Genomic DNA, 14,884 nt, shown 5'->3' on the forward strand with positions numbered 1-14,884 from the left:
CATTTATATTTGTATGCACTGGCGCTGTTATCTGGTGTATGTGTGCATAAACACACAGCTAGGATGGAATATTAAATGCAGGCATCAGCAAAAGTAGCTGCACTTGTCATGTAGGTTTTGTTGGGCAGTTCGTTGTTCGCTCACAGCAGATTTGATACTTAATCCTGCAGACTATCCTCTGAGTTGCCCAGTGGACATATGGTCACTTTGTGAGCTGTCTCCCCCTCTTAAAGGCAAGGAAGTTTCCTCCCCCAACACCTTGTATGACTCCATAAAAACTCACTTAAGCTGAACTATCATTTTGTTTAAATCTTTATTTTTTTTTCTCTAGACTTTCTCAGACTTTGGTATCAAAATAACAGTACAGTTTAGAAAATGGTAGCATTCATATTTTAGCATTGGGAAGGGAATGTTAGTTTTGGGGTCACAATAAACAAAAAAGCCTAGAGTTTTACACTGCAACCTGTTCATTGGCGTTTTGGAGTACCAGTTCAATTCTAGTCTCTACAGTGTTCCACTCCCCCCCATACTGTCCCTTTAACGGCATAATGCTGCTTTACAACAGAGTGGTTTGACAAACCTTTTACGGGCAAAGCCCAACAAAATCAGTTGTCCCACTGTATACAGGTGCATAAAAATCACCTGCCTAGATCCTGCTTTACCCACCAGATTTAGTGGGGATTGAGCTGTGCCCTCTGTGTTTAGGAAAGGGAAGATAGACAGACAGCAGCAGCAGAACAGTGATTATCCAGCCGGGGGTGATTGTAACAAGTGTCATGCCTGCTGATTATATGTCTCTCCGCAGTCAGGGAGAAAATTCCCTGAGGATCACAGGATGCCTGCAGCATATCATCTCTGTATTAGTCTGTCCCTGCTGAGAAGGGCATGCCACCTTGGCATCTCTGCTGCATCAGAGCAGGAACATCGTGCTGTTTATATGAATTTAATGGCTAACACGTTACTCTGTGCTTTGTCATAAGTGCTTTAAATTCTTAACTCTGAGATTTTTTTTTTAAAATTAACCCTACTATTGAAATGACTGAAAACATTACATGCGGAATGAATACTTAGCCAGCAGATCAATTATATCATGTTAAGTGGCCTATTGAAGAATCTTACCGAACTGGAATATAATGATCTATTCCCTTGAGCCACCATTTTGTGATGGTCAGTGTGCTCCCTCAGAGATCACATGGCCAGAAATAAAGCAGCCTATTAAAGAGTCTTGCCAAACTGGAATATATAAATCAGTAAATATTGCCCTTTTACATCTTTTCCCTTAAGCCACCATGTTGTGATGGGCTGTGTGTTCCCTCAGAGATCTGACAGGAAAAAATGCAGCTCTAACTGTAACAGGAAGTAGTGTGGGAGCAAAGACAGAACATTATCCATTAACTGGCTGCTGTGACCTAACATATTTTGTGTGTGTACATATGATTAAATAAGTATATTTTTATGGAAATAATATTTGTATTCAATATATTTTTATAGAGACTTATGTTAGGTCTAGTTTTCCTTTTAACAAAAATCTTGGGTATACAGGAGTTCATTTATTATACCTCACTTTGCCCTGCAGATTTAGTAAATAGTGCACCAAATACAGTGGTAGAGAGTGGTAGGTAGGTGTTATGGTTTCCCTGTGCAGTGGTAGTCCCAGGCAGGACGTGCAGAGACAGCCATCCACTGAATGCATATAGCCTCCCTCCAATCCACATTTCCCCCAGCATAGTAACAGTCAGGATTACTGCACTGTTACTTACTTACTTACATTACCACCATGCATGCCTCGTTTTAATGCTTTGCATGCTAAAATTTAACATGGCGCCATGATAGCAGTGCTTTATTTGTTAATAGAGGGGGCATAAACTGTTTCATCTAGTCCTTTCCTATGCATGCTTCCATGGACTGATATATCCTTTTAGTAGTGTGCGTAGTGTACACTGTTTACTGGTATAGTCTGTTAAATGACTTTGGGTGTGTAGTGTTACAGTTACCACATCATCCTTCCCCCACTGAGCTTTTAGTTAATGAAGTGAATATGAAATTCAAATGAGAATGGAGGAGTACATTTAAGTGCACATTTTATGCTGTCAGTACGATCTGCAATATACAGTGAGGTTATTTAGATGAGCCTGGTGAAGAGCCATTTGCGGCAGAGTTTCTTTTAACAGGAAAACCTTTTGCCATAGTAACCGAGAATCGCTTGGTGGGCCCTTTTCTTAGTGGGCACAAGCCAAGGACAATTCCCTTCAGCCATTTTCTATTTCCACCACTGGACTATATAAACACCTGTAAAATGACGTTAGGTTCTGTAGTGGGCACAGTCCACTGGGGATCTGCTGTTTAGAAATCAATAAGCTCTTTATTTATGGACATAACATACTTTTGTTATATGCATTATAGACCTATTATTACCCAGCCCTGGTATTTATATCACCTGGTAATGTATTCCTCTTTGAATTTGAAATGCAGTTAACAGGACATTAGCAGAGCTTTGATGGAGGATCATGTGTAGCCGACAGATTATACTAGTAGGGGGGAGATTTATTAAGACACGAACGATCCGAGCGTATTTTTGCTGATTTTTTCCGCGCTTGCGCGACTTTTTCGTACGCTTGTGAGAAAAATTCAGGAAGGTTCTGCCGCTGTTTACAGTCGTTCGGTACGAAAATTTTGTGACTTTCGGATCGCCAATACGATATTATCTTGACTAATACGATTTTTTCGTAATCATTTTCATGATATTTGCGATCTTCAGAAATTATTGTATCCAATCCAAATTTTTCCTATTTGGGATTCTAACTCGTGTTTTAATGAATCGGCCCCATGGTATTGAAATGGTTTTCTAGCCAATATATTCAATTTTTACTATATCCTTTAGCAAGCCTGGTCCTTCTTTCTCGTATGAAGTGCCATCAGTGAAAAATGTTTGTTTTTGGCACATCCGTATGTGAAAATATGGATTTCTGTGTCAAGTCTACAGCTATGATTCTGACATTTTTTTTTTAGGAGCTGCCCCCTTGCTAGGTGTCTTACTGTAGCTTAGCAACACTGAGGGGTTATTTTGGATTGTGGTTGCCAAAAAGCTCTAAATCCTTAATTTACATTTTAAAGAGATGCTCAGATCATGAGAAGTATTCTGATCTGCGACATTCCTACATATGAGATATCTTTTTGATGCTTATGATGTATTATTCTATCACACAGGTGGGGGTGCCGGTATTAATATTGTGCAGAAAAGAATATTGCTCTGACTTGCTTTACAAGCTTAAATGAATGCTGCACAGCCTGCACATGCCCTTCATCACAAGATGGTATAATCCAGTGTGTATTTGGGCACTGATTCACTGTCATTATTATTTTAATATTGAACATGTACTGCAAAATTCTATGTACATCTAATAATAATAAGTGTGTAATTGATGTATATGCTTTAAAAGTTGCTTAAAATTGGTTTTTGTTTTATTTTTTATTAGGCAAAGTGCTGTGTTTGAATTATGTTCCCTTTTATTCTTTGCATGCCAAATTAGATCGGGAAACACAGGTTCTCTAGTAAGGATAGTACACAGCAGTATTGTATTTATTCTAATATCGTTTTTGAGTCCTGCATAGATTTAATATATCCATTTTAATTCTAGGAATATATCTGTAGATGTGCGCCTAGATTTATAAGTGGGCAGGACCCTATGTTCCTTGCACTGTACTTATAGCTGCCTATATATTAGGATATATGCCGCACAATGAATTAATATTGGTCAGAGTACAATATCTCTGTGCCTTGCTCCCACTCTCAGAATGAACTGGGAATGTGTGTGGGTTTGGGATGCTGGGAAATCTGCTCAATGCTGTTGCTGCGTTGGAGTGTGGAAAAAGCTCTTGGCTGGGAAACCTCCTGTGAATGGCTCAGGTTTTTCATAGATCATTCATGTAAAAGTAGAGCAGTATGGGCAAAATCACCTCTATATCTGTACAACTGTACAGCTGATTTACTGTGACATATACCGGTATATATTTTTTTTTCTTCCCAGGGCTGTTTCAAGTACACTTAAGCAAACAACCCCCCCCCCCCCCCTTTCCCACCAGAAAACTAAATAGTGACTGCCTATGTGGCATCTTACAGAATCCACAGATTGCAAGTCCAGGCCTGAGCAAATCCTTCCACATCTTAAGAAATCCGAAACAGACCAATAGAAGTCCTCATGTTCAGAGCTGTGTAGAAATTGCAAAAGAAATGTACAACTATTTAGCTGCAGTGGGTTATATGCTGGGCACACAACTTTGTGGCCAGTCACTATCCAAAGGCAGTCTTCCCTTAAATTTTCAAAAGACTCCACACTTTCCAAACCCACGGGTATCTACAACATTTCTTGTGCGCTACATAATTGTGCATGCTAGGGCCAAAACTTGTGAATACTCACACCCACATCTCTCAGGGAACATTGGTGAAAAGGAAATGGCAGGTACTTCCACCTCCTAAAAGTCATCCAATTGGACCAGTGTCCTTTTGGTCACTCTTGTCACTCTTTATCTTCTTATGGATAACGTGTGTGGTTGTTGTAACAACTTGTACAATTTGTTGTAAGCTAGTCTGGACTTATAATGAATTCTCATGTTGTGTTCCAATCTTCAGCTGCCAAAATATTGTCATGTTTAGGAAACAACTTTAGGTTTTGATATACTGTTGATTCCCATGTTTCGGTGTCACAGAAAGAGGTCTGTGGAGATCAGGCCTGGACTAGGATTCAAAATAGGCCCTGGTATCTCACGTACACAGAGGCCCAAACAGCCCCCCCACCAGCCAAATAAATAGTGACTGTCTATGGAATCTTAGTGTAGCCCCTCTGGCATTTGCTAGTACCCACAGATCCAGGCATGGTGGAGATCTTGGACATGCTGGATGGTCATAGAAATTCTCTTGTAGAGCCACACCCAGCCCACAGTCCTCCAGTCAAACAGCCCTGTATCAAGGCAAACAGTGATACAGTATCTTTAGTGAGTGCAAGCAGGGGCAAGTGCCCCAAGCCCCATTGTCTGTATAGCACTGCAGAACACCCAATCTGTGCAGAGGGAAGTAGAGAAAAGAAGCACCTTGTTTGAAAGGTACATAAATAACTTGACTATGTATGACTATATGATTTAATGTTATTTTGCCTTGAATCCATCAAGCTAAAGATAACCACAAGCTATTTAAAAAAACTCACAAAATAAGGTTTTTCTTTTGCTCAAAATAAAGTTCACTGCTCATCCCACAAGGCCAGTATGAGCCCTTTTCCTTTACATCTGACTTCAAAGGCAACAAGCAGTTGGCCAATTCTTCAGAGCACAGATTTGCTTGGTGCTTTCTCTGAGTATCTGGGGAAGGCACATTCTGTAGCATTCTCTATCTCCGGATACATTTGGAGCCAATTAGTATGTGGGAAGCACATTTCCCAGTGATATTTTTCCCTTCAAAGAGGGTCTACCATCTACAGCTAACCGTTCTCCTCGGGGAACAGACATAGTGATTTAATGAGCTGCCGCTGTGCGCTAGTTCTGCTTCTCATTGTTTTCAGCTGAAGGAATTTAGCTCATGTCCCATAGGAACATTATGCCCAGCACCATTGTAGGAGAAGCCCTAGATTTCAAACCGTTAACTCACTTGAAGGTCTAGATGGGTTGAAAGTAGAATTTTCTACCCAACACAATAGCTGTTGCTATTAGTTTTTTCCTTATACCTTTTGTCCCTATCACTGTGTTCTGTAGTGTTAAGGCAGCCATGTTAATAAGCACTGTTGGGCTGTGAGCAGAAAACATTGCATGATTCAAGCTGTGTCTATGATGGACGTAAATTCCACAATGAGCTTTCCTTTGCTTGGCATCTTTTTAACATGGAAGAGGGGTGGACAGCCAGTGGACCTCCAGAGGTTGTTAAACTATTAAAAATCCTACCACCAGCCACAGGTCCAGCCAAGGGGTTGCAACTTTACCGATATGTAGAGGATCACAGCTCGTGTTGCTATTGTGTGCGCCTTTCAATATTCATTTGTATAAGCAATAATGTTATACAAAATTTAAATAATATTTAAATAAAAAATGTTTACTCTGCTCTTCTCACCTCTAGGTATGGTTTGAACATGCGTTGCTTGGCAGCCCGAGTCAACTATAAGACTCTCATCTTTATCTGTTCTCTCTTCACCCTCGTGACGGTCTTACTATGGAATAAATGTTCTTCCAATGACCATACTCCAAATCTGCCATGGGATCCTCAAGCAGGTCTTCGAGTTGACAGCTTAGATAAGAGGGCAGCAGCTTCAGAGAGCAATGCAGCCAACGGTCCTCTCCGATCTGAGGAGGCATCTCCCCAGGAACAGCAAAAGGCTCCCCCTTTGGTGGGGAGTAAAGGGACAGGGCAGAAGTATGAGGAGATAGATTGCATGATTAATGAAGAGCAAACTGTACGATGCAGAAAAGAGGGGACGGAAGTGTACATGCCCTTCTCCTGGGTGGAGAAATACTTTGAGGTTTATGGAAAAATTGCTCAATATGATGGCTTTGAACGATTTGAATTTTCCCATAGCTACTCTAAAGTATATGCACAACGTGGACCTTATCATCCAGATGGGGTTTTTATGTCGTTTGAAGGATATAATGTGGAAGTCCGAGACCGGGTAAAGTGCATCAGTGGAGTAGAAGGTAATGCAGCGTTTTAATATATGATCACTGTTTGTTTGTTTTTTTTTCTCCTCACATGACCTTGCCAGTAAGAAATATTGTGTTTGTTAATTCTCAGGTAATGACTGGTGACTCAGAGAAATGACTGGTGTGCCATTGGATAGAATCATTCTTGCCAGCTCTGAGCTTCCAAATTGTTTAGGGGAGAAAATTGCCTTAACCCTTCAGCTAAATAGCTAAAATCATCTCTATTTGCTGGAGAAACATTCTGTATAATTGAGACTGAGCTGAGGGTGAACTTTTCTACATTTCATAAAAAGGCCAGGTGCCTTTTTTTTTTTTTTTTTAATGATTTAAACTCTTGAGTGGAAGTACCTCAAAACACATGCCAGGGCCACCAACGTGAGCTAAATAGGGGAAACTGAAGCTCCTCCATGTTTGGTCCTCCCAAGCTAAATAATTAGATTAGTAGTATACAACACCCTCCCTAAATACCTTTTGTTGTGACTGTTTTCTTTGCAGGAGTCCATTACGCAGGAAGACAGTCTTTACACTGGTAATCTAATTATCTACCTTAGAAGGATCAAACATGGAGTAACATTTCCTTCTTTGCTCTGTTTAGCTGAAGAAAAAGAATTTTTAATGTTTAAAACAATAGCCAAAAAGTTTAACACAAGCTTATTAATTTCACTTGTGTCAAACAAGGGAATATACTGCTCCTTTAAGCCCAAGATCAACTAGGTTCAGCCTATTGATCCATTTTTATAGCCTTATGCTGACTATTTCAGTGACCAAACTTAATATCCTTATGGCTGATGTCTTTCTGAGATGAATTTGGAAGGTCATCATCAAATTTAAAAAATTCTGTGTGTGTGTTCTGAATTTCCCCAGTATCTAGTTTATTGAATCATGCAGTTTGTCCCTCTGCATGTGTGTGTTAGCGCAGGTCATATGTGCTAAGCTTTTGTTTGTGGGCGTGACCCTGGCTGTAGAATACATAGCTGTTTCTGTAGGAGATGTCTGCAGATTTTAGAGCAGACTTTGGCTTCAAAGGGAATAATTCTGGAAAGCTCATGGACACAAATAAACAGTATATTAGTAGAACACACACACACTTCAAGAAAGCAAATACAACTTACCAGGTAAATCTTCCTTCCCCTATATTACTAGTTTTCATGGTATGTTGTAGTTGTCTTTACAGTCATTTAAAGCAGGTCCAATTCCATTTGTGAGAGACATACTTCTTCCTTTTAAAAAGCTGTGGCATCAGTGCATACAAATGGCTTGTTTTCCTATAGTGAAGCAATATAGCAGCACCAAAACCTGTTTTTTTTTTTTTTTTTTTTTGCTGCAGAGATGATGAGGTTGGAAATGAAATCCATTTTGAAGTACATTTTTCTGCCACTGGCCTTAATGGTCTGTTATTAGAGATGCACCAGACATCATCAGCCTTTGAAGGTCATAAGATTCATTCACAGCATTAAGTACACGATTAACAAATGGCTTTGGTATCACAGTGATTTAGAGAGCAAAGTCCCATTCCCATTCCATGTTATAAGAGGGTCACACTTTTATTTCTTTTGGCTAGCATCCACTAAAAACATTTCCTTTTCCTTGTCTCTCTGGGAATCACACTGCTGGAGAAGCAATACAGCACAAAAGGTACAAACACAAGTGCAACAGAATATAATATACCTGTATTATAATTTTTATATACAGACAGTGAGCCGCACACATACTTTTTTGGGATTTGTTGACACCATGAAATTCTGAATCAACATATTTTTCCCTTAAAATGGCACATTTTCTCAGTTTAAACTTTTGTTCCGTGATTTATGTTCTATTCTGAATAAAATATTAGAAGTTGGCACCTCCACATCATTGCATTCAGTTTTTATTCACAATTTGTTTAGTGTCCCAACTTTTTTGGAATCCGGGTTGTATAACTATGGCTGTTTTATGGGGTGGGGGTATTTACTGTGGGTGTTGGGATATGGTCTGTAGGTTTGTTCCTGAGAAAGAGCACTGGTTGTGCTCGAAACGTTGGAATGTTTTCAATAAAAACACTTTTTCTTTTGTATCAAGTCCCTGTTTGTGCGGCACTCTTTCTATTATATTTTTGTTTTTGACCTGCACCAAGGGCATTTGGACTTGTATAGGGTGTGCTCCTCCCTGTGTACACAAACCATTTTTGTTGCTTATTAAAATATACGTAATATCCATACTTGTTTACAGTATGTAATGAATGCTCCCGATCCTATAAATACATTCTAATAAACGGATAAAGACTCAGTATGCACGGTAACTTGCCAGCATGTTTTTATGGACACTTTAAAAGGAATGTTTAAACCTCATATACAAATATATTTTTCCCTTATAGTATGAATGTATTTTATTTAGAGCCGTGCAATGTTATATAATAGATAATATTATGCAAAAATTCATACAAATACAAATGCCAGGCCTTACCAACTCTAGGGAGGGGCTCTCACCAGGAGTCTGCTCTGTACAAAGCGTAGTATAAGGGTGCAGGGAATCCTTATAAAAGGCAGCAAAATAACCTACACAGATTGAACTTGAACTTATTGCTGTTGAAAATAGAAGAGAAATGTTTATAGTGAGGTGAAAATCCAGAACAATGTTAAAATTTGCTCAGAAGGCCTTGCTCAATTGTAGGTGTGTTTTTGCCTTTATGGATATATTTATATTATATATATCTATCTCAGACTTGCATCCAGACAGAATGTGCGAGGGGGTGAAACCTGTTGTCTAGTCTACAAGCAGTCCTTTGCAACTAGCGACTGGTGTTTCGATGTATGTCTAAACTAAGTTATTTCCCATTAAATATTATTATTTATCCAGTTATAAATTGGATATGGGTTTTTTTTTTTTAGAAGTGTTTCTTGGGCTTGAGTGTGTTGTTTTGGTGTGTGTGGTAAATATCAGCTTAATGCACACAGTGTAAATAAGGAATGCTTTGGGCACCCATGCGATATTTATTTTATGTATGTTGATATCTTAGATATTAGAGGTGACCGGCTCACAATATCCTGGCAAAATCCCAATATCATAGTTGTACTGTGTATATGGTATCTGCAACCTGTTTTTATTATAAATCATTTCTTTTTCCTAGGAGTCCCATTATCCACCCAGTGGGGCCCACAGGGATATTTTTACCCAATTCAGATTGCACAGTATGGTTTAAGCCACTACAGCAAAAACCTGACTGAGAAGCCCCCCCATGTGGAAGTATATGAGAAGGCAGATGAAAAGAGCGGAGTGACTGGGGTTTGGAAAATCCCTAAAGGAGCGTCTGTCACCACTGTGTTTGACAGTACCAAGAACAGCCATGTCAAACATTTTGTGGTTCCAGGTTAGTAATCAATGCTTAAACGCATGCCGTGTAACATAAAAAAATTGGTGTAAGCTTGCCCAGAGTGCTTCTGTGAGTGCTTTTGCAATTTACATATTTTCTATTTTTAGTGGTTTGAGATATTTGCGGTTTTAGAGCTTGGAGTCAAAATGTCAGCAACTGTAGGGTTAAATGATCATGCACGTGGCACATCATAGTCTGATGCTGAAATTCTCACTTGAAGAGAACCACTGAGCAGAAATCCAGACCAAAACATTCACATGACACATGCAATATGCTTCAGATGAAAATGAGTGAATTGAGCTGTCACTACTTTGTGTGTGAACATTCTACATTTTTAGTATAAGTAGGATTTTTAAATAGGTAGGCTAGATAGTATGAGGATAAAGAATTATACTAAGGGAGCAAAAGATAAAAGTAAGAAAATGACTCCTGTCTCTGTGTTGCAAGGGCTTTTTATATTATGTTCTAGTCACTGGGGTGTCAGACTCCTCTAAATACTGGTGCATTCCTTCCTTTTACTAGCTATTATGCTTGTCAGATATCTCAGATATTTACCTATATAATAACAGTTCAGTTTTGCTTTTCTTTATATATATATATATATATATATATATATATATACATACATACATACATACATACATACATACATACATACATACATACATACATACATACATACACATAGTAACATAGTAAGTTGGGTTGAAAAAAGACATACGTCCATCAAGTTCAACCATAATGCCTATATATAACCTGCCTAACTACTAGTTGATCCAGAGGAAGGCAAAAAAACCCCATCTGAAGCCTCTCTAATTTGCCACAGAGGGGAAAAAATTCCTTCCTGACTCCAAGATGGCAATCGGACCAGTCCCTGGATCAACTAGTACTAAGAGCTATCTCCCATACCCCTGTATTCCCTCACTTGTACTGAGAGCTATCTCCCCTACCCCTGTATTCCATCACTTGCTAAGAATCCATCCAGCCCCTTCTTAAAGTTATATAATGTATCAGCCAGCACGACTGATTCAGGGAGGGAATTCCACAACTTCACAGCTCTCACTGTAAAAAATCCTTTCCGAATGTTTAAATGGAACCTCCCTTCTTCTAAACGGAGTGGGTGCCCTCGTGTCCGTTGGAAGGACCTACTGGTAAATAAAACATTAGAAAGGTTATTATATGATCCCTTTATATATTTATACATAGTTATCATGTCACCTCTTAAGCGCCTCTTCTCCAGTGTAAACAGACCCAACTTGGCCAGTCTTTCTTCATAACTGAAACTTTCCATACCCTTTACCAGCTTAGTTGCCCTTCTCTGGACCCTCTCTAACTCAGTAATGTCTCGTTTGAGCACTGGAGACCAAAACTGAACAGCATATTCTAGATGGGGCCTTACCAGCGCTCTGTAAAGGGGAAGAATAACCCCCTCCTCCCATGAATCTATACCCCTTTTAATACAGCTCAAAACCTTGTTTGCCCTTGCAGCTGCTGCCTGGCATTGCTTGCTACAGCCAAGTTTATTATCTACAAGGACTCCAAGGTCCTTCTCCATTATGGATTTGCCTAGTGCAGTCCCATTAAGGGTATACGGGGCTTGCATATTTTTACATCCCAGGTGCATGACCTTACATTTATCCACATTAAATCTCATCTGCCACTTAGCTGCCCAGATTGCCAGTTGGTCAAGATCCTGCTGCAGGGATGTCACATCCTGGATAGAATTGACTGGTCTGCAGAGTTTTGTGTCATCTGCAAACACTGATACATTACTCATAATACCCTCCCCTAAGTCATTTATGAACAAATTAAACAAAAGTGGACCCAGTACAGAACCCTGAGGGACCCCACTCCAAGTAGAGAATGTACTATTAACAACCATATACATATACACATATACACATATACACATATATATATATATATATATATATATATATATATATATATATATATATATATATATATATATATATATATATATATATATATATATATATATATATATATATATATATATATATATATATATATATATATATATATACATTCCATTAAAAATTGCTTGAGGGGGCTAAATTTAGCCTGCATCCCTTACATATTAGGGGGACATTCACAATGCCCCGCACAGAGTGCAAAGTGCAAAAAAAGCGGTGTCCTTGTGCTATTCACTGAGCACCAGATTTTTTTATCCAATGCACTGTGAAGAGCGCATTGTTGAGCTGGGGGACGCAAGTGCTCCATAGATGAACACTAAGGGGCATGCTGTTGCTTCCCTTAGTGCTCTTGCACCAGTGGGGTCATAAATGACCCCTATTGCGTGAATAGATTTTAGGTTGGCCATTTATGTTGAAAAAGTATTTAACACATTCCCTTTTATTTAATACATGGTATTTGCTTGCATAATATTTTGCCCATGAATGTGAGGGAGGTTTGAGAGATAAAATGGGGTAATTGATGCAAACTCTAATACAAATTCTATTGATTTCTATAATACCCATTTCCAGGGTCCTGGTGTGTCTCCATGTTACTACTCTGTTTTTATTTCCTTCTCTTTTGCCCTGTTTTTGTCTTTTGTTATCACTCATTAATAATGTTGATAGTACTAATCTCTAAGGGTCTAAGCTTCTCACTTTGTCCACCTCTGTTTTGTCTCTTTTAGAGAATTTAGAAGGGGCTTCACTGACTTTGGGAAACATAAAGGACTTTATCTTATCTCTGGATGTGAAGTTTACAACTAATGGCAGCATCTCAGTGGTAATGGAGACTACTGAGAAGAACCAAATCTTTACTGTACACTACATCACCAATACACAGCTTATTGCATTCCGTGACCATGATGTCTTTTATGGGTTGGGATCGCGGACAGCCTGGAGCACGCTGACACGTGATCTAGTGACAGACCTCAAAAAGGGTGTGGGACTGTCCAACACAAAGGCTGTAAAGCAGACCAAGATCATGCCGAAGAAAGTGGTCCAGATTGTGTTGAAAGGCAGTGGCTATTTAGACAATGTCACCATATCAACCACCGCCCACACGGCTGCCTTTTTTGCTGCCAGTGATTGGCTGGTGAGAAATCAGGACACCAAAGGCGGCTGGCCAATAATGGTGACTCGTAAGCTAGGAGATGGATTTAAGGCGCTGGAACCAGGGTGGTACTCTGCCATGGCTCAAGGGCAGGCAATATCTACATTGGTCCGTGCCTACCTTCTTACCAAGGAACAGTTCTATCTGGACTCTGCACTCAGAGCCACTGCTCCGTTTAAACTGCCTTCAGAAAAGCATGGTGTAAAAGCAGTGTTCATGAACAAATATGACTGGTATGAAGAGTACCCCACCACCCCAAGCTCCTTTGTTCTGAATGGCTTCATTTATGCTTTGCTTGGTCTGTATGACCTAAAGGAAACAGCAGGAGAGAAGCAGGGTAAGGAGGCGAGGCTCCTGTATGAACGAGGGATGGAGTCCCTCCGTGCCATGTTGCCTCTTTATGATACAGGATCTGGGAGCATCTATGATTTACGACACGTTATGCTAGGCACAGCCCCCAACCTTGCCCGCTGGGACTATCACACCACTCACATTAACCAGCTGCAGCTACTTGCAAGTATGGATGGGTCTCCAATATTTAGAGACTTTATCCGACGCTGGAAAAGCTACCTGAAAGGGGGCAGAGCCAAGCACAACTAGAAGGGAGAGACGAGAAATTGCTTTAGAAACCAAAAGCTGCATTGAGTGTGGCCAGATGTTCCTGGCCCAGTATACTTCCCTCTCTGTCTTGCACGCCTGGAGATCTTGTAACACACCTTGAACAAGGAGGGTTAAAGATCTAGTACCTAATATTAGTTTGGCATTGAAAAGCTGGAAGCAGATGAGGCTTTTTATACAAATTCCAAAGAGCAGTTGTTTTGTTTTTTTTATTTTATAAAACATGTCCTCTCTGTGATGTCATTGAATAAATGAATATTGGGAACTGATAGGACTAATGAATGAGATTCCAGGGGAAGGTATATTGTGCTGACAATCATATAAACCAGCTAATAAAACAATCAATGACATCATGGACTGAACAAAACCCAGAACAACTCTACACATGCACACTCTCTTTGGACTTTCCATCCTATAACTAATATAAAAGGGTAAATATACCCCCATGCATTAAGTAGAGTTTTTCTTCCATTTCTATTCTTTTATAGAGACAATAGCTTCTACCAGCACAGATGGACAGATTATTCCTGTATATCTTCTTTTGTACAAGAGCAAACTGTCTTACTGCTTTAGCTGGCCCACCCCCTTACCATAAGGCAGAGCCTATGTATTTGTAGAAAAGAGGAATGTTCTGTATTCACACTAAGTCCGGATGTTGTTCTTTACTGTGTACAGGAGAAAAATGGAAGATAAACCCTATTTATATTGAGTATATTTTGCCTTTAAGAGCAGAATTCTAGGAATCCTGTGTAATGCACTTTAACAGCTGACCTGTTACTATGTGAATACATATCAGTTAGTTTCCTGGCTTCCAAAGATTCTGCCCCAGAGTGTATAGTATTTAGTAGACTAAGGGGCACATTTACAAAGGCATGAACGCTCGAGCGTTCATGTGAACGCTCCGAGCGTATTTTTGCCGATTTTTTCGGGCGTCCGCACGACTTTTTCGTACAGCGCACGACTTTTTCGGACGTTTGCACGAAAAAATCGGAAAGGTTTTACCGCTGTTTGCAATTGTTCGATACGAAAATTTCGTGACTTTCGAATCGCCAATACGATATTATCGTGACTAATACGATTTTTTCGTAAGCATTTTCGTGATATTTGCAATCTTCCGAAACTTTCGTTTCCAATACGATTTTTTCCCATTCG

General features: G+C 39.6%; 1 protein-coding gene across 1 annotated transcript in view; it reads left to right on the top strand.

Moving 5' to 3' along the window:
* Nucleotides 1–14,565, top strand: part of glce (glucuronic acid epimerase) — a 35,392-nt gene extending 20,827 nt beyond the window's left edge. Inside the window, exons 2-4 of the mRNA XM_002932947.5 lie at nucleotides 6,101–6,672; nucleotides 9,785–10,024; nucleotides 12,690–14,565. Of these exons, the coding sequence (XP_002932993.1) occupies nucleotides 6,114–6,672; nucleotides 9,785–10,024; nucleotides 12,690–13,714 (1,824 nt within the window). The 5' untranslated portion in view covers nucleotides 6,101–6,113 and the 3' untranslated portion in view covers nucleotides 13,715–14,565. The remainder of the gene's footprint in view (nucleotides 1–6,100; nucleotides 6,673–9,784; nucleotides 10,025–12,689) is intronic.
* Nucleotides 14,566–14,884: the final 319 nt, after the last annotated feature.

This window comes from Xenopus tropicalis, chromosome 3, assembly GCF_000004195.4.
Source record: "Xenopus tropicalis strain Nigerian chromosome 3, UCB_Xtro_10.0, whole genome shotgun sequence".
NCBI classification, from domain to species: domain Eukaryota; kingdom Metazoa; phylum Chordata; class Amphibia; order Anura; family Pipidae; genus Xenopus; species Xenopus tropicalis.